The 27,325-nt window shown below is 37.7% G+C and overlaps 1 protein-coding gene across 1 annotated transcript; it reads left to right on the top strand.

Annotated features, from left to right (window-relative positions):
* LOC113102070 (IQ motif and SEC7 domain-containing protein 1-like) lies at positions 1–27,071 on the top strand. Its single transcript, XM_026265732.1, has 15 exons — positions 1–85; positions 9,465–9,750; positions 15,142–15,342; positions 15,447–15,623; positions 16,615–17,666; positions 18,864–19,025; positions 19,192–19,314; positions 19,400–19,566; positions 19,687–19,826; positions 20,011–20,136; positions 20,811–20,910; positions 21,413–21,574; positions 21,735–21,926; positions 23,400–23,449; positions 24,495–27,071. Exons 1-15 carry the CDS (start codon positions 21–23, stop codon positions 25,701–25,703), a joined length of 4,212 nt encoding a protein of 1,403 aa, XP_026121517.1. The 5' UTR covers positions 1–20; the 3' UTR covers positions 25,704–27,071.
* The last annotated feature ends 254 nt before the right edge of the window (positions 27,072–27,325 follow it).

Consider the following 27,325-nt stretch of genomic DNA (forward strand, 5'->3'; position numbering starts at 1 on the left):
CGGACGTGTTTCTCGCAACGATGTGGTGCATCAACTGTGCGTCGGATAAGACTCCAGCGATTCTTCATAACAAGCTTGTGTATAGGTAAGACGCAATTGTTGCGACTCCTTTCTTTAGACTCGACTGGTTAGAAAATTTGGTTTGTTTTCTCAGTCCAACTGGATTTGAATGAATTTGTTAGGTTTGTTTGTTTAAAAGACCCTGTTGTGAGGCATCACCTGAAAAACAACATACAGTAGGGGAAAAAAAACGCGTGCGCGCGATTCCTCATGTAAATGGAAGCGCATCTTTTAGCCGCAGAGAAAACGCTTGAGGCCAACGAGTCAGAGGTAAACACTGCTAAAAACATCCAGCGATGCCTTTAAATGATAGGTTATTACGCAAATACATGTAATGTACAGAGTTTCTGAGCTCGTGTAGTGGTCTCGGTTTTTCAATTCATGTTCTTGGCAATGAGTTGTAGGTCACATGTTCCCACAGCACAGTAATGCTCTCATTTCAAAACAAGTTAAGTACTGACTAATGTTTGAATCATTTTTCAATTGTTCAGGTGTACGTATGGACATGAATGTTGTATATTCAAACATTTTACAGTTAATTACAGTTTTGGTCCAGGTATCATTCGTGGAGTTGGTAGCTTATAACCTGTTTAAATATACACTAAAGCTAGTAGTGTGTGGTGCTCTTCTTCAGTAAGGAGCCAAAGTTCTGTTTTTTTTTTTATTTTTTTATTTTTTACGTCTGGTATAAATTAACCAATTGATTTTTGCCCACATTCTGCAGAGCATTTATGTTACACTGTCGATGAGAAACCAATAATCCACTGTAAAAGTCGTGACATTTACTTATTACCTTGCAGTAAAGAGCATTTTTTTTTTTTTTTTTTTGTATTAGCACTTTTTTAAGTCATTGATCAAATTAGTATTTTACCTTCTTTTTGGACGATTAGTCAACCAGTTAACTGCAGGTGTTATGATTGTCTGACTTTAACGTAACGGAGCAGAGTTGCTAACTAAAAAGCTGTTCACTCACAGGTCATCTTTATAAGTACATTTTTTCTCTGATATGACCTAAAGTGGTGATGTATGAGTGGGTGAGCTGTTTACTCTGTATTTAGTTCATTTGTTTACTCCAGTATGTCTGATTCAGGTCGATTTATGGACTGATTGTGAGAATGAGAGACAGGTATTATTGCACTGACTGGCCAGTCATAGCATATTGCATCATATTCGTCCTGTTTTATTTTTGTACTGTCAGTTCTTTTCTTTTCTGAATTTTGAAGAGGCGCTTGCTCCATTGCTTCCTCATAAAACACCCCTGGCTGAATGAACATGTTGTGCACAGTGCTTCAAATTTCTTGTTCTTACAGTGAAGGATACAGCATCCAGATTTGAGTATATAGTCAAAAAAACATGATAAAACACTTTAGTATGTTGTGCAGAAACGGGCCATGGTGTTCTCTCTAGGCTTTCTCTCTGTTTGTCAGCTGGCGGGGGGTCTTCTAAATCCGTTAGTCCTCTCATGTGAGGGGTTTAAACAGTGCTGGAGAGATTTCAGCTGTTTTACAGACTGCGAGAGTTACAACACTGTCAAAGAAGCAGCAAGATACGGAGTATGTGAGAGAATCACTGTTCTTCAGTGTGTTGCTAGCAAGTTGGTCTTGTAGTTTTTTTCGCTCTCCGTCTCCATCATAATGACTGTCATCCATTGCATTAAGGAATTATTTATTAAGTGCTGATGCATGATTGCAAGTGAATGTAACCGAACGAGCAGGCTGTTGTTCCTGTGCAAGGCCTTCAGATTCATACATTTACCATGCTTTCTAGTCTAATTCTATAGTGAATTATACTTTGATTTTAATCTTGAATTATGTGTTTATATTTTAGCATACTTTTAACTTTATGAACTTTGAACATAGTCGTTGTAGCCCTTCAGCAGAATATAAGTTCAAAAACGCTAAAGATTTCATCTGAGCTTCGGCCTTCTCTCCCTCTCTATCTCTTCTAAGCCTCAGCTATGTAAAGTATGTATCCCTCTGTACTATCAGCCCTGGTCCTTTCCTCTGTCTTAATGCATTGGCTTTGAGCCACTGCCATGATTTTTATTTGCTTTATCTTAACTCATCTTAATTCAGTCTTGTTTCCTATGTTTAGATTTTAGCACTGCGCAAAGCTTTTCTTATCCATGTCGTGTGTTTAAATGCAAACATTTTTGTCAATCTATTTAGTGTGTCTAGTACTGTATCGCATTTATTTCAAATACATTTCTACACATATTAAAAGTGACATTTATTTACCATATTGATGAGAAGCTTGTGAGTCCTGTTGGAGAAAGAGACTTGAGTCAGCTGACTAAAGAAGTATGCTACTCAGCATGGAACCTCACTGAATAAATGCCATGTTTTGCCATTCCAACATGTCTAAAGATATGCCAAGAAAGCTTTCTTCTCATGTTGCTAACTTAACTTGACTTAACATAACATAACATAACATAACGGGGGCGGCAGTGGCTCAGTGGTTCATGTAGGTTGTCTACAAACCGGAAGGTTGGTGGTTCGATCCCCGGCTCCACCTGACCAAGTGTTGAGGTGTCCTTGAGCAAGACACCTAACCCCAGCTGCTCCCGACGAGCTGGATGGCGCCTTGTATGGCAGACACCGCAGTCGGTGTATGAATGAGTGTGTGAATGGGTGAATGTGAGGCAAATTGTAAAGCGCTTTGGATGGCCATGTGGTCTGTTGAAAGCGCTATATAAGTGCAGTCCATTTACCATTTACCATAACGTCTTCCTTAAACATGTTCATGCCCATTCTAGTGTTGGGATATACATTACATTGTCCTAACTGAAGCCATCATCAAACAGTCCTCTGGTTTAAAAGTAGTTTTAGGATTCACAATCTTTTTTTTTCTTCTTTTTTTTTTTAAGTAGTTTGCTTAGAAACAAACATGTCAGTGCTTTTGATGTCAAAGGACAACAGGGGATGAACTTAAAAAAAAAAAAGCTACAAAAGTATGGATTATAGAATGGTATTTTGACCAGAAGCAATGTTTTAAATTGAAATATCTTAATAGTAGATTTGTTTATTACAAACATAAAGCTTTTCATTTATTACTCCACAATATATTAATTGGAAGACGGGAGTTGTCTATATACTTATGGATTATTGTGATGTTTTTTCAGCTGTTTGAACTCTCATTCTAATGGCACCCATTCACTGGAGTGGATCCACTGGTGAGAAAGTGAAGTAATGCTATATTTTCTTTAAGTGCAGCGTTATTGTGTTCTGACTGTAACAATTTATATAATAAGTTAATAACTTATATAATAAGTTATGTCATATTATAGTCATTTACTGTATATAAATAATTCTGCATTATTTAATATGTTTGGATCAAGTGCAATTGGAGATATATATATTTATTATACATTTGAAGTTTATATATTTTATATACATTTGAAGTTTATACCTGAATTCGAAGAGTTAGTCAGATTATTTTCCTGTTTTCTGGCTAAATTTAGAAATATGAATTGGTTAATCTAAAAGATGTCATTATTTTTCTTCCTTCAACATCCGTCTTGTTCAGACAAATCTCTGAAGTTTAAAGTAGTGTGTTACTTTGTATTCTCAGCAGTCTGGCTATTTTAAGCCTAAAACGTTCACGTTGTCAGTGTTTCTCTCTTCTGTGCTGCTGAAGCTGTGATCCGGTTTGGTGTAAATGACAGGCTGCTTGAGGTTGTGCAATAAGCGAGACCGTACAGTGCTCTGTGTCGTGACAGGCAGCAGTTTCATTCTCCAACAGTGCGTTCTCAGGCTGAGCCTTTAGTAATGAACGCAAAGATGATTCCCAGGGCTACTTTAGCTGTTCTGGCCTTTGGCTTTAAACAGTAAGTGTTCTGTGATTGCCAAACACTGCATTTTGGGGGAGTGCAGAAATGACGTACACACTCTTTGGCTTCTGATGCTCACTGCATCAAGATTTGTTGTTTGCTGAGTGTGCAAAATGAAGGCTTGCAATGCTTTATGATCCAAAAATAGGAACATTATGTCATGTTTGGACATCTTAAGCAAGTAAACAAATTTATAGTTAAAAAGTATGTGTTTGCAATATACTGTAGTAGTAATTAATATGAATGACATTGTAAATAATTATGTATGCACTTGATTTATTAGTATATTTAGTATATTTAAATTGGCTTTAATCTTGACTTTATTCATTCATATCCAGTTTCAGGTCTCGTTTTAAAGGAGCAGTTCACCCATAAATGAATCATTTGCTTTCTTCCAGAGATCAACAGTAAGGTTACAATTCACTGTCCGTGTGTGGAAAAGAGCAGCATCACCATATTTTTAGACTCACTTCCTGTCCCATGGAAGAAAACAAATATAGGTTTGGAATGACATGAGGATGACGAAATAATAACATGTTTTTCATTTTTGGGTGAACATTCCTTTAACAGCCCTCTGAAGTGACACATTCTCTCACTGTCTCACACCTTTACCTGCATGAGAACAGAGCAGCACATGCAGTACTCTGAAGGAGATGGATGATTCAGAGACTGTATGTTAACTTTTCATTTCAGGAGGAAACCATGTGCCTGTGAGTGTGAATTAAGTCTAAATTCAGAATCCAATTTTAAAGGTGCAGAACTTGTGTCAGCATCAGATTTAAAGAAAAAGTAAACTGAAAAATCAAACATTTCTGACGTAATACAGTCATTGTCTTAATTAAATGCCACCTGCACTGCTCTTAAAGCTTATGAAATGATAGTTCACTTGCGTATATAATGTATTACTTACATTCATCTACTTTATACATTCTGTGTTACATAAAACAAGGTCATTTAAAGGGAATTCCTAGTATGGACAAAAAGCTGTGGAGATGTTGATATGTGTCATTGTTTGAGAAGATGGATATGAATATATTCTGTGAATAACATTTCAATCTGTTTTAACAGATGGCTTCAGTTCATTTTTAACTTTTCATACTTTGATGGATAGAAAGTTCAAAAGAACAGTATTTATTTAAAATATAGAACTCTTGACATACATCATAAACATTATAATGTGTTTTTACGGTCACTTGATGAAATTAATGCATTCTTTCATAGTACAAGTATTTTTACAATACTTTTGTTAAATAGAAGATTATGGAAATCTTTTTTTTTTTTTTTTTCACAGGCATGAATATTTCTTTTCTGCTGACTAACCCTTAAGTACACAAAAACGTGAACGCTGTGGTTTTCCATTTTTTGCAGTATAATAAACTAAAAAGGCTTCAAAAATGAGTATAATACCTTTCTCTCTATATCTTAAATGAAGATCTTACTCACAACATCACTTCCAACTCAAGGCTGCTGATACTAGACTGATATGGTGGAACTACTGTAAATCTGAACCTGAACTAATTAAACATGATGAAGAAAATCGATGGAATTGATAATAAATTGCTAAGAGCTGTTCCACCAGCCCCCATCTCCTGTAGCAAACGTACAATATCTGTCCCAAAACCTAGTGTTCTGCCTACGGAGGCAGCATTTTAAGACATCACATGGCTGTTCCAGAAGGTAGGCAGCTTAATTATGCCACCTTCAACTTTGTTTAGGGCAAATTCAAAGGCTGCATCACATATATCCTTTATAGAGAAGGCAAATCTGTAATACATTGCACTGAGTTCTGTAAAAAAATGATCCAAGATGGTAGATAGGGAGAGAGAATCATATAGAAGCTTATATTATCATAAAAATGGTTTAATTGCAAATATAATGTTTTAACTGATAATTATTTTTGCTGATTTTTTTTTATGCTTTGGAGTACTGTAGTGTAAGCTTAGCAGCACGCTAGCACCAAACTTATTTAAAATGAATTATGAAAACATGTCTCTCTTGGTATAATCATAAAAAGATAGGCCACTGCATGTTTTCTTGAAGAATATTCTTGTAGAAGTTGCTTATTACTCCTCGATTATGTGTACGCTATTTGTTATTCATGGTGGATTGCTTGATTTGTGGTGAGATCACAGTGGCACATAAATTGGTATAGAATTACACAGAAATAACTGAGGAAACAATTCAGTATCCTTCAAAGATCAATGGCACACTCTGTTTATCAGACATTTCTCTTTTTCTAACAGCTTTATTTTTGCCGTTTAGCTTTAGCTAGATGTTTGCAGGATGTGAAATGTTTTAGAGGTTGTTGTGGAATGATTTCTTAACATAATAAAGAATATCAATTACTCAAAAATTATGACTGAGGCAAGCAGAGTGACACCTTTAAAGTGCACCATTATATAGAGGCAGATGAATGGTATAGTGATATAGAGACATTAGCATAAGCCAATGATCATTTTATTGAAAAGAAAATGACTCTTTTAGGTCATAAAGTTAATGGTGCTGCTTTTTATTACTTTGTTATTGGTTTTATAGAGCAAGCTTAAGCTGTATTAATGTCTGCGGAGTCCTTTTATATTTTTGTTGAATTGCCAATTTTATTGTATTATGATTTTATAAATCCATTTTGATTGCCCCATGGACTTCTTTCTATTGAGAGAATATTGTCTTACTTACAGAGGCACATGATAACATTATAATCTGAGTACAGTATACATATTATCTGTATTTTAATGTATGCAAGATTAGCATGTCCTAAATTACAGTATGTTGAAAAGTGAAAGTGGCCATTCATGGTGGATCCATGCTTGCTTATGAACTATATTGCAGAAATGCTTGCAAACGTTTTCCATACTATTGCTGCCAAATGCATGTAGCAGTCTGAGTGATACTCAATGAACAGCCATTCACTGACATGCAAGGAAACATTGCTTTCTGTCGGCATCTGCCCACGGACCTCTTCGTGAAAATGCACAAGCAAACAAATGCACATGCATATTTTGCTCTCAGCACACTTTAACCTTCAGAAATGGTTCCTTATCTTTGTCTATAAGGTAATTTATTAAATCAGATATCTATGTAAAGAATTACAACTGAAAGCACCTGCTTAGTGAATTTTTTTTGTAATTTGTTCATCCTCATGTTGTTGTTGTCAGTAAAATAAAGGTGAATGAGGACTGGGGATTGTGGCCATATTGTGGCAAGATATTGTGCCTACAAATGAACTAAATTAAAAAAGGGAACAAATGAGTACAACTAATTTTATGATTTACCTAAAATTAGGGAACAAATTAAACAAACCTGGCCAGAATTGAACTTATTAATAAGTTGTGAGAAGAAATAATGTATGGTCAGTGAGAATTGAGTCAGTGCAGTTCTTTTGAACGTCTATTCATCAAATAAATCTGAAGAAAAAAAAAGTACGGTATTGCAAAAATATCAAACAGCACTGTTTTTAAACATTAATAATAATAATAAGTAATTTTTCTTGAGCAGCAAATAAGCGTATTGAAGGATCATGTGACATGTGTCACTATTCCTGGACACACATTACCACACACGACCTGAGGAACAGGAGAGAAAGTTTGAAGTAGATTTATTGCCATGTGTGTGATTGAAAGAGAGAAATGCCAGTTGTACTTTGCTGCCTTTGGGGGAACAGTTTATTGTATAATAACTGTATTATGTATGACTATGACGTATGACAATCATAGGCTGAATGTTACAGTGTGTAGAGAGGTATACTATTTCGTTTGATTGCTGTTGAGCCGATTGTTTTGAAGCTATGCTGTTGCTGGTAAAACTCAGCTGTTGCCATGTTGGTAGTTACCAGTCCCCTGGTGTGAAGAGATTTGTTAGGAAGAGAGAGAGAGAGAGAGGTGTGTGTGTGTGTTTTGCTACTGTACTGGTTGTACACTGCATTGGCACTGCAGTAATTGACAGTTCGTCGATGCAGTCATCTGGACACCCACTGGCATGATTCGGCTGATCCCAGAGCAGGTCTTACGCAAACGCACGCCCCTATCACACCACTGGAGACATCATGTGTGAATTTTTGTTTACCTCTTTAGCCATGCGCTTCCATCGAAAGACTAAACTCCCGCACAGGGCGCACGCCTACATGTGAGTAGAGGATTGGAAAAACTCCGAATAATGAATGTTAAATGTTATATGTGAAGATCTGGGACAATAGTTCAGCCTGACCAATATTGCTTTATTTTTTTTTTTGACAAATACAAATTATTTTATAAGCGTGTGATAGCCGATGTTCATAATCAGTTTTTAATTATCATATTTATTTGTGCTTTTTACTTGACTATATCAGTAAACATAGTGTGTAGCATAATAATTATAATGCACAATTAAAACAACTTTGCATAATAAACTACTATTGATAATAATAATCATTAGTAGTAGTAGTAGTAGTAGTAGGTCTTTGTGCAAAGTTGATTTGGTAATGAAGTAACCAATTCAGTTGAAAATTGAATAATTCAATTAAATTAAATTCAAGTTTATTTGTATAGCACTTTTTGCGATAAAAATCATTGCAAAGAAACTTTACAGAAAATTAAGTTTCTACAATATTTAGTATTAGCTTATAAGTGGTGATCAGTTTATGTGCAAATGACAGGAATTTTCAGAAAAAAATTATACAAGACATAGTCAACCAGACATTGAACACTATTGACAGCAATTATAATGTGATTATATGTATCCAATGTATCCATAACCACATTAACAAAACATTGGGCTATATTAGACAACAACAATAAAACATGCATAACTATTACTCATAACAACAGTAACTTCATTATTCTTGTTTTTGTTTTTGTAGTTGTAATTTCTGCAATGGTGTCTTATAAAATATATAACTGTTAACTAAATTGAAAAGTTAATATCAGTTTTAAAACAAATAAGCAAAATGTGACTTAAGAATAATTAAAAATATAATTATATGACATGATGTATAATATAGATAGATAGATAGATAGATAGATAGATAGATAGATAGATAGATAGATAGATAGATAGATAGCAAAAAGCAAAAAATGGGGTTTCCTTTAGTAATGCAGGCAACAGGAAGTGAGTCATCACAGTACAGTACGGTACACCTGCTTTAGGGAGAGAGGGATATTGAAATCCAACTTACCTTTGTACAACTTTTCCTTTTTTTTTGTGTTTCTCTGTCTCTCTTTCTCGCCGAGTGATCATTGAATGACTCAATATTTTTTAATGTCTGGCTTGTTTTGTTAACAGTATGCCACACATGCCACTCTTTTCACCTTCTCTCTCTCTCCTTTTCTCTCTGCCTCTTTCTCTATGCATCATGTCCTCTCTCTGTTCCTCTTTCACACTCCCTCCATCTTCTCTCGTTTCTCCCTCGTTTTCTTGTATTCTGGCCAGATGGCTGAGTCCTGACTGGGCTGCATATGGGTATTTGAAATGCTAATGTTGGTTAGTGTGCTAATGTTTATCTACACTGAGCAGATTCAGTGCCAGGATCACAGACTTGTTTTAGTCAACAAATAGGACCTAGAGCTCATTCTCTATCTCTCTCTATTTTGTTTCTTCTCAGTGTGGAGGGAGATCGTCAATGTCCGGACACGGCTAGTTTTTCAGACAGCACCTGTAGTCAGGGCCCATACCTGGGCAACTCAGAGCGCTATGGGAACATCCAAAATATTCCTGGCCCTCAGGGGCCTCCTGTGACCCCTTCGAGCCAAGCGAGTCTTGCCTGGGCGCAACGGACCCGCAACCAGCCCGCCAGCCTGGCACTCCGCAAGCAAGAAGAAGAAGAGAGCAAGCGCTGCAAAGCGCTCTCTGACAGCTATGAGCTCTCCACAGACCTGCAGGACAAGAAGGTGCGGATCTGTGTTCCTCAAGAAACATATAGTTATTAAGGTCTTTAAGCTGCCTCTTGGAGTTACCATTCTGTGTTTACCATGGTTAAGGGTTCACCGGGTCATAAAAATTCTAAAATGTGATGGCCTAAAAATGGCCTAGAATTCGGTCATAGGAAATTAACAAAATTATATATATATATATATAGCCCTACAGTATATATATATATATATATATATATATATATATAGGGCTATATTATCTAATATAAATATATATAAATTATTGACAATTCATTTTATATATATTATATATATATATATATATATATATATATATATATATATATATATATATATATATATAAAATAGTCGACGAATCAATGCTTTGAATATTCGCAGGGTGTTATTGATTATGCCATTTTAACTGTATGGGGAGCTCAAATGTCTGATTTCACATAGAGCTACCAGTTTTATCCCAATAAGTTAATATACAGCCTGTTATGATAAAGCTGTAAGAATCTGAAAAGAAAGAAGCTTCAAATTAATATTTTAAAGTGGGTGAATAAATCCAACCACTCCAATAGATTTGTTTCACTGTCCATAATCCGTGACCGACAAAGAAGCATCTTGGCAGCAGGGATTTAAAACTTTACCCAGACTCAAACTGACACAGGAAGATACTGGATGTTTTTTGAACAGGTAGGGTACACGTCATTTCAGAACATTTCAGCAGATGTATATATATCGTGGATATATTATTTACCTGATGTAAGATGCATTTAGTTTTGAGTCAAGCGCTTCAATGTAGTACTACGGTTTTATCTCTTCAGCGCACAGCGCGAACAGGAAAAACTACAATGCAGAATATTAATAACAATATATACATACTATTATAATGAGAAGAACATTATACTAAAACGCTGTGAATTTTTAGAGTTTAGCTGCCGTGTTTCTGAACATTCTTTCGTGAAGAACGCATCCACAAAAGGTTTTTTTTTTCAGAGCCCCACAAAGATTATGAATTAAATCAGACGATCGCGTTTTTCTGGAGGGACTGGTATATATGTATATGTATATTAGTGTTGGGCGAGATGGTCATTTTTCAGATCGTTATATCGTCAGCCCATGAGATCGACGATACACAATATTATCGTGCATGGGTGGAGCAAAAGAAAACTCTTTGTTCTTGTCATAGCATAACTATTTGGTGTTTTAAACCGAGCAGGTGTGCGAGAGAGAGCCTATGGAATCACCAGTAATCGAAAAAATATACTTTCAAACATACTGATAAACTAATGTTAAATACAAAAATACTGTATTTTAAATGGCTAGTTCATATATTGTCGGGTGCAAATGTCATATCGCGCGTCCGGTGACAAATCTGCTGCATCTGTGCAGGAAGTTATCAGTCTAAATCAGGGGCGATTCTAGGATTTTTTCAACTGGGGGGCACAAGAGGGGCCACGATTAATACAGAGAGGGCCAATCTTGTGTTGTTTGAACTGTATATCCAAATCATTTCAAGAGTTCGGTAACCTTTAAAATTAGTAATAAACAGTGATACCCTATTATATTTTAATAGCAGTTAGTCACTGCTCTAAATCAAAACAATCAAATACAATTTGTATTAACTTTTCACTTTACAAAAGCTAAAGAAAAACTGTAATAAATAAAAGAATCCAATGTATGAATACTGTACAACTCACAAATAATAATAATAATATAATTTATTTATAATAGCCTTATATAATATATATAATAGCCTTATTTATATAAATGCAGAATAACATTAATAATTCATAGAAATAAATACACAATTAATGATTTAATATAACTAATATAAATTGAATATAATAAATTGTTTTTGTTTATTATCCACATCCCATTCAATTTGCATAGCAGCAGTTGCAGTAAATTTGCATTGATGAATAAACAAAATGTACTTATGTCAAGGCTAATTAATCTTGAGCATATTGATTTTAAAATATAATTTTCAATACTTTGCTAGATAGCTACTTGTTCAAAAAGGTAGCTTTAGTTTAACATGTAAAATATGTGGATCCTATAGAAACAGTTTAGAATAGCTTAATTAGTCCAGTGTTATTTTAGTATTAGTTATTTATTTTGCTATTTAATCATGCATTAAATATTTATGTATGATTTTTTTTATTTGAGAATGTTTCTGGGTGTCATCAAATAACGTTTTGTCAATAACTTCTGTGAAAACATATTTGGATCTGAGAACATTGTACGGGAGAGAGAGCTAGAGAGAGAGCTTTACAGGGTGCAGACAGCAATCGCGGAGCACCATGGTGATTTAGAACGCCAACTGAATTTATGAGAAATCTACAGACGCAAAAAGACTAAAGGTGTAGTAAAATAAAGACCTATATTTTGGATTTTTTTTTCACCACAAGTCTGAAAGAAGACGTTATTGAAGACAAACAGCCCCAAATCTCAAAATTGACCAGTAAAAAAACAATGTTTTTGCATGTGTCTCACCCATAGACTGTAAAAAAAGTCTCAAGTGTGGAGCATTAGATAAACATCATGAAATTTGTTTCGTCACCGCACTTAAGTGAAAAAAGTCGCCAATCGACTGCATGATTCAATAATGACTTTATTAGAATTGCAATTATACTTTTTTTAAACCATTGCTTTAAATTGCGTTGTTGCCTATATTGGCGCGTTCGACCGAAAAATAAGTAAATCGTCACGCAGTAAACCGCTTTTACATTCAGCATCAGAGGAGCATAGTAAATATAATGATTAGCATTTTGTCTGCTCTAGGAGATAACATCGTCATTGAACCTGGTCTGTCTAACACCGAAATACGTTAACGTTAGTACCAAACACTTGTTGCACTGCAACAACTCGCTAATCAAAAAAATAAGCTATATAAAATAGATCAACTTACCGTGTGCTTTTTTTCGTTGGAAAACAGCAGCTCGCTATTCTTGGTCCTCGTTGAGAAGCATCGCGACGCAATCATGATTTATTTACTAAGCTGAAAGATTATGATTTGAATTTGTGAGTGACAGACAAGTAGAAGGGTGGGGGCACACTGGGGGGCCAATCAGTTTTCAGGAGGGGCCAGTGCCCCCATGGCCCCTCCCCTAGCTACGCCACTGGTCTAAATGTTCTGCAAAATCAGTCAACGGTGAAAATCAATAGTCGATTTCATTTAAAGTCCAGCAGTTTAACACTAATATTGGACATAAACAAACATGTTAAATATAAAGTAAGCTAAGTTCATCTATTATTAGTAGAGTTCAATTGTACTGATGCATCAGTCATACAGCACTCGGGACCGCGCCTCATGACGAGACCAACGCACCGCCACAGAAACAAGAAAGAGATGCATTCTAACATAACTGTGGCATTGCACTCAGATGGTGAGGGCTCGTTTAAAATATTGCACATATATAGGCCGGATTACTAGTTAAAGTGCAATGAAATACTTATCTGCAGACGGTGTACATCTGTTTGTGGATGGAGACTTTGTAATGGCCAAAACTCTGTATTTTGCATGCCTCACATTATACTTCGGTGTGCATGAAAATAATAAAAAGGTGGCAGAGCGAACTTATCCACAGTGGTTCTCACGTAGTCCTTCTACGTCACCACATAGTGTGCGTTATAAGTTAAGTGATCAGTCTTTAAAGAGAAGGATTATGTGAGAACCACTATGGATGAAAAGTTCACTCTGTCGCTTTGTTATTATTCTGTCTTTACTTTATTTGTAAGCCATGAAAGTGTTAAACTCTCATGTATGAGAAGAGCGCGTTATCGTGTAGCAGCCATTAAATGTGTAGGACGCCAACTCCTTGTTTTCTATCCCTTTAATTTCATGGATTTAACGAGTTATCTGAGTCAAAGCGGACAACTTCAGCGACTTCAAGCTCTAATCTTCCTGCGCTCGCTGTGTGTGTGTGTGTGTGTGAGAGAGAAATGCGGTGCTGAAGTGAAATTGCTGGGCAGTTTGATAGCTGAATTATAATAAGCAGCCTAATAAAAATAAAAATAATAGTTATTATTATAATCTAATACATTTATAGGAAAATGAGCTTAATATCATCCTGATTATCAACAGAGAAATCTGCTTATGTCGATATCTCTGACTATCGTCGATACACGATACTATCGTCTATCGGCACAACCCTAATGTATATGTATGTATCTATGTGTGTGTGTGTATATATATATATATATATATATATATATATATATATATATATAAAACAAGTTACCGTATTTTTTGGACTATAAGTCGCATCTGTCCAAAAAATACGTCATGATGAGGAAAAAAACATATATAAGTCGCACTGGACTATAAGTTGCATTTATTTAGAACCAAGAACCAAGAGAAAACATTACCGTCTCCAGCCACGAGAGGGCACTCTATGCTTTCTTTGGTAGGCTACAGGAGCACTGAGCAGCATCTCTGGCAGCGCCCTCTCGTGGCTGTAGACGGTAATGTTTTCTCTTGGTTCATTTCTCTCGGTTCATGTCAAATTAATTTTGATAAATAAGTCGCACCTGACTATAAGTCGCAGGCCAAGCCAAACCAAGAAAAAAAGTGCGACTTATAGCCCGGAAAATACGGTAATCTGTTTTCTTAAAATTTAAACATTTTGAAAATGTCTGGGAACCATGCATAGCACAGGATTATATTAGATGGTCACAGCATGGTGTTCTAATATATAGTGTGAAAATAAATATATATCATATTTACTTACAATTATACATTGTAAAGTAATGTAAAGAAATTGTTGCAATCTCCAAAAAGCAGTAATACCATGTTTTAATACCATTAATGCAAGGAAATCAAACACTGTTTACTTTTCTGAAGTGTTTTGTGTTTAATTAATGTTTAGAATTCTCAGCAGCACAAACAGCCCATAGGAAAATCTACTTATCACAAAATGTTTGTGATTTAATGTTCATGGAGGCCATCTTACAGGCTTTAAACTACTGTCATGCCTCAAATGTACGTAATGGCCTACAGTCATGCTAATGTGAACCCAAACCTCCATCATCTCACATAATGAAAGATGGAATTGCAGTTATGATACAGAGTGCTTTTATGCTTTCATATTAATAATAAGAATCTCTGCATTGTGGAATTGTCCACTCATGGAGAGGAGTGACCGGGACGTATGAAAATAATCCAGCACCCCAACATCTACAGAATTACTGCTGATATATTTTTTTTTCAAATAAAAATAATTGAGAAAGATTGTCATTAAAAATTTTAATTTCCTAGATTCTTTGTGCTTCAGGTTTGAGGAGTAAATGTAGACACATTATGCATTACCTTTGAAGAACAACGCACCAGTTATTTTTCTTTTTGCACTCTTTCTTCAATTCTTTCATGCTCTCTGTTTGTCCATCTTCCTTTGTATCAGGTGGAGATGCTGGAGAGGAAGTATGGAGGTTACTTCCTGAGCAGACGAGCTGCTCGCACAATACAGACGGCGTTCCGGCAGTATCGCATGAACAAGAATTTTCAACAGCTACGCAGTTCCGCATCTGAAAGTCGAATGACTCGCAGGATCATCCTGTCGAACATGCGTTCACAGTATTCGTTTGATGAGCGACAGCCACAGGCAATATAACAGTATAATGGTTAAAACCTGCACAAAGTAGAAAATTCAGCTTGTTTGTTTTGTGTTGTTTACATAATTTCCATAACTTGTTCATTATTCTTTAGGTTCAGCCAGAGACGCCACAGCAGTCTCAAGGTCGATTTACCAGCCATCACACGTCGGCTCTGGGCACAGCTAGCCAGGCAGGAACAACAGACCCACAGCAGGAGACTGACTCACCCGCACACTGTCCTTCAGACAGAGAGGAGTACTCACATGCAGACGACGCTTTCAACAAACAGGTGACAGATGTGTGAAATACTATGTGTAAATTAAAGTTCTGTTAAAGATTAAGGATCATTTCAATACAGGTCAGATATATATAGTTGGGATATAATAGATTTAGACTGCTTCAGAATTGGTATAAAATTGTTGTTCGTTTTATTTGATGACAACATATGATGTTGTCTTACAGCTGACAAATCCATGAAAATGACAAGCCACAGCATTCCACTAAAGGAACATTTGGTTACTTGTCAATTAGCAGACACTTTTTTTCCACAGATGCTTTTCACTGCACAGACAGTCTCCCTGGAGCCTTGAAAGCCTGTATAAACTGGAATGATGGTCATTAGCATTTTTTTTTTTGTATTTTATGCACTAATTTAAAATAATTTAAATATTGTTAAATGGTTACTGATAAGGACAGGTTAGACAAAATATTACAAATGCACAGATATTTAAACTTCTGATACTGATATGCTGACAATTATTGTTTTTTCAATTAAAATAGAAAACTGAAAATTATTATCAGTCATTTTAAATACTAAAATTGAATTACAGTATGGAAAATGTATGTTTTGCTAAAAATTTAAAATATTTTTTGTAAAGTTGTTCATTTAAAATAAACGCTGTTCTTTTTTTAACTATCTGTTCAGCGAAGAATCCCAAAAAAAACACGGTTTGCTAAAAAAAAAACATTTCTCAACATTAATAGTAATTATTGAGTGCCAAATCAGCATATTAAAATGATTTCTAAATGACTGTATGACATTGAAGACTGGAATGCAGAAAATTCAGATTTGCCATCACAGGAGTAAATTTGACTTTTAAAGGAATCAAAATAGAAAACAGTTATTTTAAATTGTAAAAAATATTTCACAGTATTACTGTTTTTAACTTAAATTTTTATCAGATAAATGCAGCCTTGAGACACTCACAAAAACATAAACAATCTTACAGACCCCAAACTTTTGAACAGTAGTGTAAATGTATGTGTGTTTCCTCTCTCAGGTGACATCTCTGGCTGACTCTATGGATGACACTCTGACGTGTCAGCCCCGCCGAGGGGAATCTGAGGATGGTGGTGGGAGAGACGGTGAGGAGACCGAGGATTTTGGCGAGTGTGTTTGGAGCAACAAACCTAACTCACGTAGGGGGGTCATGGGGGAGCAAGAACGTCTGGGGGTCATGCACGAGGACAGCACAGCTACCTCGTACAGCGACATCACGCTTTATATGGATGACGGCATGCCATGTTCTCCACTTTCCATCGAGCGAGTTCCCTCCAGTACGGACACAGAGTACTGGGGCGTAAGCAGCAGGGTTGGAGGACGTGGAGACAGTCGGGAGGGCGGCGAGAGCAATAACAGCCGGCGTAGCACACCATGCACTGAATGCCGAGATTTCCGGTTGCGGGGGTCACACCTCCCTGTTCTCACCATAGAGCCACCTAGTGACAGTTCTGTTGACATGAGTGACCGTTCAGATCGTGGTTCCCTCAGCAGGCAGCTGCTTTATGAGCAGGAGCCTACAGCAGGCGGATCGCCTCAAGGGACTCTCAAACACAACCCCACCCCTCGCACACCCAATCCCTGTGCGGCACAGGGCCAGACGAGACCCCCGGGTCGTCCCATCCCATCCCCTCTTCCAACACAGATACCACAACATACAGTAATGCACCACCATCACCACCCACACCTTCACCATCCATTGCACCACCACCCTATGCCACATATCCATCACCCCTACCCTGACCCCACGTCTCCCTCGCCCACTCAGACTCCACTCACCCCACTTTCTTCCTCATCCTCCACGCCACTGCCTGCTACTGGCTTGGAGCACTCGGATGGGGACAACGACTCCATGAACTCCACCACCAACTCCAATGAGACCATTAACTGCAGCTCAGGCTCTTCGTCTAAGGACAGTCTAAGGGAACCGTTGCCTCCTCTAGGAAAACAGACCTATCAGAGAGAGAGCAGGCATAGCTGGGACTCCCCCGCCTTCAACAACGACGTGGTGCAAAGGAGGCAGTACCGCATTGGACTGAACCTCTTCAACAAGTAAGAGACCTTCACCAAAATAGGATTGACATGCTCTTTCAGGGGTGTAACGGTACGTGTATTCGTACCGGACCGTTTCGGTACAGGGCTTTTGGTACGGTGCACGTGTGCACCGAATGACCGAATGCAATATTTTGTGTGTGGAACATAGGTACATTTTCGTGTTTCCACACGAACATATTAAGTGGCGGAAGTCTCCGCGTTCAGCACAAATCCCGCCCTGCAGCTGGTTCTAAAGTTTTCAAAAGGCATCACGCGAGTGTGAACATCACTACAACTAGGAAAAAAACGACCGTAATTCAAACGCAGCTCCCGTAGGCATTTATACAGACCTTTGCTCTCAATTCCGATCGGTCCATCACAATAATGAAATGTGAGCAGGTCTAAAAACTGAAACTGTTGTTGCTGCACTTTACACTTTGGAAAAGTTAAATATATTTTTAAATATGAGCAGCCTACAAGCTGGGATTGGTAATGCTGCACTGTAATCATAGTTATTTATTTATATTTTATTATGAGATATTGGTTTGAGACTGAAAGTATTTTATTTATTGTATAACTTTGCAGCAGTTTTTTTATTATATATATATAAAAGTGTTTTAAAAAAGTGTAAACAAATTGTTTAAAAAAAGTTTATAGTAATAAACAACCTGCAGTTTAATGTTTGCATTTCTTTCCCTTACTGTACTGAAAATGAACTGAACCGTGACTTTAAAACCGAGGTATGTACCGAACCATGATTTTTTGCGTACCGTTACATACCTAATATATATATATATATATATATATATATATATATATATATATATATATATATATATATATATATATATATATATAATTCCCTTTTTAATTTCCTCTTAATCCCCTTTTTCAATGCTGCTGTCAGTGCATTCATAAAAAAAAAATAATTAACCCCAACCTCTTAATCTGTTCTTTCAGAGCGGTTTCTTTTTTTTGACTGACGTTAACTGACAGAGACAGCAGGTATATAAGGCTGCTGTCACTTTAAGACCGAATACACAGTCCTAATAATGTAATGTAATCTGTTTGGATACAAAAAAACCTGTCTACACTAAGGCTGTTGTTGCTCTGTTTTATTTGTCTTTATTTCAGTTGATTATAGTTTTACTGTAACGAATCATATCTTATTTGTTTTATCCTCACTCTCCATGTCTTTCTCTCTCTGTCTTCTAGGAAACCAGAGAAAGGGATCCAGTATTTGATAGAGAGAGGTTTTGTCTCAGACACACCTGTGGGCATTGCACGTTTCATCCTGGAGAGGAAAGGCCTGAGTAGACAGATGATCGGGGAGTTTCTGGGAAACCGTCAGAAACAGTTCAACAAGGATGTGTTGGAGTTAGTAATGATGTTTTTCCTATCTTCCAACCCCAGACTGTAGCAAAGCATCCATATGCTGTTCACACCAGCCTGGAGACAAAAAAAACAGACAAAGGCTAAAAAAATCTACAAAAACATGTTGGCAGAAGAATTTAGCGATCTTTCTTTTTGTTTTCTTCCTCAGCTGTGTGTTGGATGAGATGGATTTCTCTGGCATGGATCTGGATGACGCCCTAAGGAAGTTTCAGGCTCAGATTAAGGTTCAGGGGGAAGCCCAGAAGGTGGAGAGACTGGTAGAGGCCTTCAGGTAGCCTTTGCTTTCATCTCACCCTTTACTCTTTTCTCTGCATTTCATAGTTCCACAGGAGTATGAACTTCTTTCTTTTTCACAGTCAGAGATACTGCGTGTGCAACCCTGTACTTGTCCGCCAGTTTCAGAACCCAGACACTATCTTCATCCTGGCATTTGCCATCATCCTTCTCAACACAGACATGTACAGCCCCAACGTCAAAGCTGAGAGGAAGATGAAGCTGGAGGATTTTATCAAGAACCTTAGAGGTGATCCAACCCAATATAACTTCAGCTAAATCAGGTTGATTTTTGGTGTCCAATTGAAGACTGTACAGCAGTTTTCACCTTCTGTTTCTTGGTCATTCTCCCCATCATTGTAATTGGCAGGAGTGGATAATGGACAGGATATTCCCAGGGATATGTTAGTGGGCATCTACCAGCGCATTCAGAAATGGGAACTCAGGACAAACGATGACCATGTGTCTCAAGTGCAGGCTGTGGAGAGGGTCATCGTGGGCAAGAAACCTGTGAGTCAAACCATGTGTTTCACTTCCGCATGTTATATTTGTGGTTAAAATTCCATATTGTTGTTCAGCTTGCAGTAAAAAGGGAATATGATCTCTAGTTTTTTATTTGTGTGGTCTAGTGTAAAACAAACCAAGCTGTGTTTTAATATGCTGTGTGTGTGTGTGTGTGTGTGTGCATCTCCAGGTGCTTTCTTTGCCACATCGCAGGCTAGTGTGCTGTTGTCAGCTGTATGAAGTCCCTGACCCCAATCGACCCCAGCGGAGTGGAGTTCACCAGCGCGAGGTCTTCCTCTTTAATGACCTGATAGTGGTGAGTCTTCACTTACCGCATATTTGCCTTATTACTGTAAGAAGATATAGTAGAAGAAAAATACTCACTTAGGTTTAGAGTCATGTGCACTTGCAATAATTATGTAATAGTACAATATTTGCATTGATAAATGTGTACAAGATGTATAGGCCTATTGTTTTTTTAGCCTATAGAATATAACTGTATTCAGAGTTACACTGTACAATTTCAGACTTATAACTGTATATTTGCATTTTTAAAAATGTAGATTTAAAATTACAACTTTGTCTTCTGGATTTATAAATATATATTTAGATTTAATGTAATTGTTTCACATACAGTATATACACATATCTCTACAGGTAATTCATTAGTCACAATCAAGCAATTTTTGGTCCTCGCTGCAGCCAAAGTGACTAAAATAACATATTCTTTATACCTGCATATTAGATATTTATTTATAGAACTACTGCTACTACCACTACTACTAATAACAACTGTTGAAAACATAAAGAACGAGAAGTTCAGAATTTAGTTAGTTCAGAATTGCCCGTCTTGGCCTAGAGAACAGCTATTTAAACACAAGGGGAAAAAACATTCAGTCATATGTATCTAAGCAATTTTGTGTTAAGAGTATGTGTATGTATAATGATGATAAGTACACAGCTGAACATCCCTTATGTCCCTGCCTTCAGGTAACAAAGATCTTTCAGAAGAAGAAGACATCTGTGACGTACAGTTTCAGACAGTCTTTTCCCCTGGTGGAGATGCAGGTTCATATGTTCCAGAACTCCTGTAAGTATATTCATCCCTCCTTCTGTCTGACCATCTGTCCCTCCTTCTTTATTTATACTATCACTCCATTCCAGCTGGTTTACACACTCTGCTCTCATCCATTCCATCACTCCATCTCATTCCCGTGCTTTCATGTAGGTGGTGTTTTGATTTCTTAGCAGCATATGAAGGAGAAAAATATGTCCATTTGAAAATCCTGTATTGTGGCTATGCAGTTAATTTGGAACATCTGAGGAATGTCTTTTTTCTATTTATCTTAATCAGTGTTCGTTTTGCACTTGCATTCCACTAAAAAAATATCTCCACATGGTTAGGACCATATTTCGAATTAAATATATCTTTCCTACATATTGACATGGTGAAGTACAGTACTTGTGTGTATCTATGGATTTTGTCAGATTGAGAGATATATAACTAATTACATGAGACACAGCATATCCCTCTTTTTCTGGGTCTCTCTCTTATTGATTGCATTTACCCTCTCCCTGTCCCTCTCTCTCAGACTACCCTCACGGTATCAGACTGACATCAGCGATGCCCGGCAGTGAGCGCAAGGTCCTGATTGTGTTCAATGCGCCAAGCCAACAGGACCGAACGCGCTTCACCAGCGACCTGCGTGAGAGCATCGCTGAGGTTCAAGATATGGAGAAATACCGTGTAGAGTGTAAGAAATCCTTTAATGTTACCTGTTGTTTCATGACATGACAGATCAAAAGCATGAGATTCCTTTCATGTTTGCTAGCTGAAATTTGCTGTTTATCTGATTAATTATTAATTAGGGTCCATTTTTGCCAGCATTAACCCCTGGTCTGTCTTCTCCAAAGCTGAGTTAGAGAAGCAGAAAGGTGTGATGCGTCCAGGGCTCCTGAGCAGAGATGGGGACGGGCTTGGTGGAATAAAGACTGAAGCTGTGAACGGCACTCTGGGTAGGCCCAGTCTGGATGACACGTACACAGCAGGGGAGGGGCTTAAAAGAACAGCACTTAGCTCCTCACTGAGAGACCTCACTGAGACAGGTACAGCACACATTCACAATTTTGAAATGCTGAACTTCTGTAACAAAGTACAGTTTGACAGACACTGCCCTCTAATGGCACATTATGTCCTTTCTTAAGGCTTTTTAAACAAGTGTCTGGAATAGCATGCTCATAATTTTTTTCAATGATTAGTATGTACATTGTCACATTATGCAAAATTTCTGTATGCATATAATGTACAGATGATACATTTTTTAAGATGTGCAGTATATAATGTAGCAGACTCTGCGAAATACTGTATCCAACAATAAGATGATCTTGACTTTGACCTTGTAAGTAATATCTGCCAAATGGTTTTTTTTTCTTACTCAGTGTTTTGTGGGGTTGCCACATATTTTTTTACACAAATTACTTTATAAATTCAAAATGTATACTTTTAAAATATATTTTTATAGAGGATAACTCGCAGAATTAAATGTAATGTGGTCATGTGACAAACACTACTGTTTTAAATTCTTTCTAAACACAGCCAACATCAAGTTCAGTGATGTGAAGTTGAGTTTTGTCAAGAGATATTTACTAAATGTACACAATTTGTAGATATTTATTAGGGCCGGGACTCGATTAAAAAAAATAATCTAATTGATTAGAGGCTTTGTAATTTAATTAATCAAAATTAATCGCATTTTAATCGCATATAAATATTTGACCTGAGAACAGTGAGAAGTCTTTTTTCACATGGATTTATAGTATACCATTGAATAATGACAATACATAAGCTTAAGCAACAAAATATTGTTTATTTTTGTTCAACCAAGTCTAGCAGACCAGTGCAATTTTTGCCATTAAGTGTAGCAATAGCATATTTAGAAACAATTTAGAAATAGTACATTTCAGAAATTCAGGAAGCTTATAGGTGCTGGAACCTTCTGTAAAGTGTTTTTTAAGTAAAACACAATGCTGTCAATTACATTCAGAACATTGGAAACCATGACTATTAGAAAACATCTCTCTGTTGCTTCAAAAGCCATAACATACTAAGTCAAACTCTCAATAACCTTGGCCAAAACAATAAAGAGTTCAACATAAACTGCCAGTTGCACCAACAAAATAATACATAGTTCAACATAAAGTGTAAAGTCCACGCTAGCTGCTATATGTTTTGCGTTGAGGTGATACTTGAGGCTCGATGTGTGCTGCGTTGATGTGCGAACGCTAGTTGGTGCTCCAGTATAATCGGTCCGCCGAAACTGATCCAGTGAGAAACGTTCCGTGGTGCAAAAATACGTTATTAAAAATGCGGGAATTTTTTTTCTGTAATTAATTAATCTTAGTTAACGCGTTATTTTTTGTGTAATTAATTAATCTCAATTAACGCGTTAAAGACCCGGCCCTAATATTTATTCATTGAAAATGGATCATCCAGGGCCAAAAACACCCAGTATTTAGATTTTAGAATATGTTTTCTCCATGACCTTTTACCCTGGTCTTGCTGTGCTTGGTTGGGTACAGGGAAGCGAGGCCGTAGAAACAGCATTGGCTCTTTGGATAGTACTATAGAAGTAAGTCAGGCATCTGAAGTAATAATTATTAATCTTGTGTGTTAAACAACATTGGCTTTGCATGAATTTTTGATTGTTGTGATGCAGTTCAGCATGTTTTAATCCGTATTGTGTAAAAAAAATCTTAATTGGTGTTTGCATGCAGCATGTCTAATATTTTATGCCTGGTGCAGTTGCTTATAACTAATGCATTGCTCTGGTAATTTAATGTCCCCAATCGGTGTCTGAGGGCTGCTTCTGTTTTAGAGATTTAGATGCATGTTTAAATGCATGTAAAATGAGTGAGGCTCTATAATGAGGAAGCTTTACTTTGCTGTCTGACTGATTTTGTGGCTTGTGAATGTTACAATGTCATTTCTAACTTCAGTAATTTGTTTGAGACTGTTTGTATTTAAGGCTTTTTGGGTTGTCACTGTGCAGGAGATGTGAGTACAGTGATGTTACACGTCTTGTGTGCATGTAATTTTAAGTATCAAGATAAATTGTTACTCTCAATTTCTGTTTAGATAATGTGGCATTAAAAAAATTCTGGCTGATGTCAATAAGCTGATATTTTCATGTTATAACAGTTGACTGATAAATGGGAGTCATTCAAATTATATAATATAGTACAGAAATGTAAAGTACACATTAGAAATAAAATGTATTAACTGTATTTAGTGAATTGAGTCATGACATTAATATCACATTTAACAGTAAATTATTAGTGTTTTTAAATATAATCTTGTAAATCAATATACAATGTTTTTACATTGTACTCTGAATAGGATGGCTAAATTAACTTGTTTTAGTGTTTTTATTTCTCTTTTTTATATTAGAAAAATAGTATAGAATTTTAATAGAGATCCTTTCTTGGTTATAACATGAAAATCATTATCTCTTAAATGAATTTTAATAGTCACATACATTTTTTTTTTTTTTTTTTTTTTTGTGAAACAAGTAACTGGGGAATGTCTGTAACTAATAAGTTCTAAGACTGTCCATCTTCTCAGATTTCCAGTCTAATGACTGACTGTCTGGCTTTGTGTGTTTTTGCACACTATAGGGATCCATCATTAACAGCCCTCAGCCGCATCAACGCTTGCCCATGGGGGGCGCCGTTCCCGGCTGCTATGGGCTAGAAGACTACCGGCCTCACCGCCCCATCCTGAGCCCCGGAGTAGGGATGGGGGGTGGGCCGGGGCAACTTCACAACGCCGTAGGCAATATGGGTGGGGGCCCTGCCGTCAGCGATCGAGGTGGGGGGCCGGGGAGCAGTTCTGGAGGGAGCAATTCCGGTTCCTTCCTGGGCTCCCTGTTTGGCAGCAAGCGTGCCAAACCTCCTGCTCCCCTTATTCCCCCAGGGCCACATTACCCGGCCCCCATGCTACCTCCTACTACAGGAGGGCCACCACCTTCTTCCCCCTCCGCCCTCAGCCAGTCAGACCCCGGTGGGCCATCCAAGATCCAGGCCCTGCACGCTCAGTACTGTCACAACAACTTTGGCCAGCCTCCACCCCCCTACCATCATCATCATCGGTACCACATGCAGGCCGTCGCCCCTGGCCATCCCCCCACTATCCATCATACCCTGCAACGAGGGTCCCTCCCACGGCGCGGGCCCCCCGCTCCTTCACACGCCCAGTTCCAGCAGCAACTATCCCATCATGCTATACAGCAAGGCCGCTATGGCAATATGGCTTGCACCCCTCCACCTCTGTCCCCTCATTCGCCCAATTCCCCCATTGCCCCTTTCACCTTTTACCACATGCATCCCAATCCCATACGCCACGTACGGGTGCCCGGTCCTACCGGCAAGCTTCCTCTCACCCTGTCTCACTCTCAGCCCCACCCTCACGCCCACTCCCACATTCACTCTCATACCCACAGCCATCCAGTACATGCCCACAGCCCACACCCCTTAATGGATCACTCCGCCCATCAAACTCATTTCGTTTTCTCACCGCCCCCTCAGGCGCCATCCGCCATCACCACCCGCTACATACCCCAGGGCGTCGCCCACTGCGTCCCGCAGTATCCTCCCCTCTCCTCCATTCCTCCTCCTCCACCACATTCCCCGTTACCTCCTCCTTCATCCCCACATACCCCACTGACCCCTCTTACCCCACTCTCCCCACTGGCCCCGCAGCTCCCAGGACACATTGGGGTGCAGTTGGGCGGCCCAGGGGGCGGAGGAGGAGGTGGAGCCAGCAACAGCAGCACGGTCGGCAGCTCCAAATCCAGACCTATCAACCGCATCAGCACGGTGGTATAAGGGTAAGCCGCGGCAGAGGGCGCAGGGTCCCAACGCGGAGGAGCTGGAGCCCAGGCAAGAGGAAGTACACCAAACTTAGACTCTGTTACTTCCATATCCGCTTCCCTCACGTGTAGAGCGGAAATCCTGGCTGGCTACATGCTTATTGCTAGCCTGAATGGCATCTTGCTGTTGGCCGCCATTCAAAACAAAGGCTTTATAACAGCATGAAATCTCCAACTGAAGATCTAAGAAGCCTAATGGAGACGATGGTATAGCAAATGAAGTGTATTGAAGAGTATGGGTTGAAATTAACGTGCATGGCTACCAAAGGAAAAGGTTACAGGGCGAAAGGGGGTGCCAATTTAAGTCAGACTGATGATCTGGAGTTTAAGAGACCAAGTTTGGCTGTCTGAAGACGACAATGGTGAACTCTTTAAACACTGAACATGGAGACAAAACTGGAGAGATGAGTGCAAAATATAAAAGAAACAACAGAACTTTCATCCATAGTATTTTCAATTTTCATGCGTCTCAGATGACAATCATTTCAGGGTCAGTCAGAAAATGTTTGCTTGATTCATTACTCCAAATTCACAGATGTATTCCTCAGCATATAAGAAGGGCCAGCATGCACTTAGTGGGATGCCAAACACTATTTTTTTATTATTTTAAAAGATACTTTTATTTTACCCTGTGAGTGAAAGGACAGGATGGGAACTGCTGAGAAAACTTGCATCACTACACAGTAAAAAAAAAAAAAAAAAACTTATTTTGAAACAATTTGGAAATTGTTTTTAATTTTATTAATTGTTGTGTTTTTTGTCTTGAAGTGGCTGGGCATCCGGTTTGAAATAAGTCAGCCAAAACAGTAAAAAACACTTTTTTGAAGACCTCAGTGAAGTCAAGATGTCATTTGCGCCAAACAGAATGTATAGAAAGAGATTTTAAATTGTTTGGTAAATACTTTGTTCTTTTGTTTTGTTGCTATTCTATAAGAAAAAATTAAGCATACAAACCTAAATGCAACATACCCAAAAGTGTAATGAGTAACAGCGACCAATAATCAGGACATAGATCTGTTTATTTCCTACCACCTGTAACCTCAGCATCTCTATCTCTTTTTTTTTTTTTTTGTATCACCATTTCACTATTATTTCAGCTCGTCTACTTAAACAGTCTTACCAGACCAACAAAACATTTATATTTGGCAATTCATTACATAACCTTAGTGCCTACTGTAAAGGTTTGTCATTGGAGGTTTGGGATCAGTGATTTTTTTCTTTGGATGACGTGTTGAAGGAACAGGGTGTTTGCATAGAGTGTCATTGAAATCTTGAAGTCAAATCTGTATTTATGGGCTTGGTTTTGTACAGCTTCGATGGTCAAAATGTGTTACAGATAGCATAAATATTTCCAAGTAACTGATTTTTAAAAAGAACATCTGGATATGGGTGATTTAAATAAGTGACTTTATTACTATAATGATGTCAAATACTACTGATATAATTCTTGCTATTTTTGGTGTAAAAGCTACTAATATAATACATGGATATGTTTTAGCAGATTGCAGTGCTGAGTGTTTTCTAAAACTTTATTTATTTTTTATAGACAGACCAACAGGCTAGGGTTTTTTTTTTGTG

Source organism: Carassius auratus, unplaced genomic scaffold, assembly GCF_003368295.1.
Source record: "Carassius auratus strain Wakin unplaced genomic scaffold, ASM336829v1 scaf_tig00217679, whole genome shotgun sequence".
NCBI lineage: Eukaryota > Metazoa > Chordata > Actinopteri > Cypriniformes > Cyprinidae > Carassius > Carassius auratus.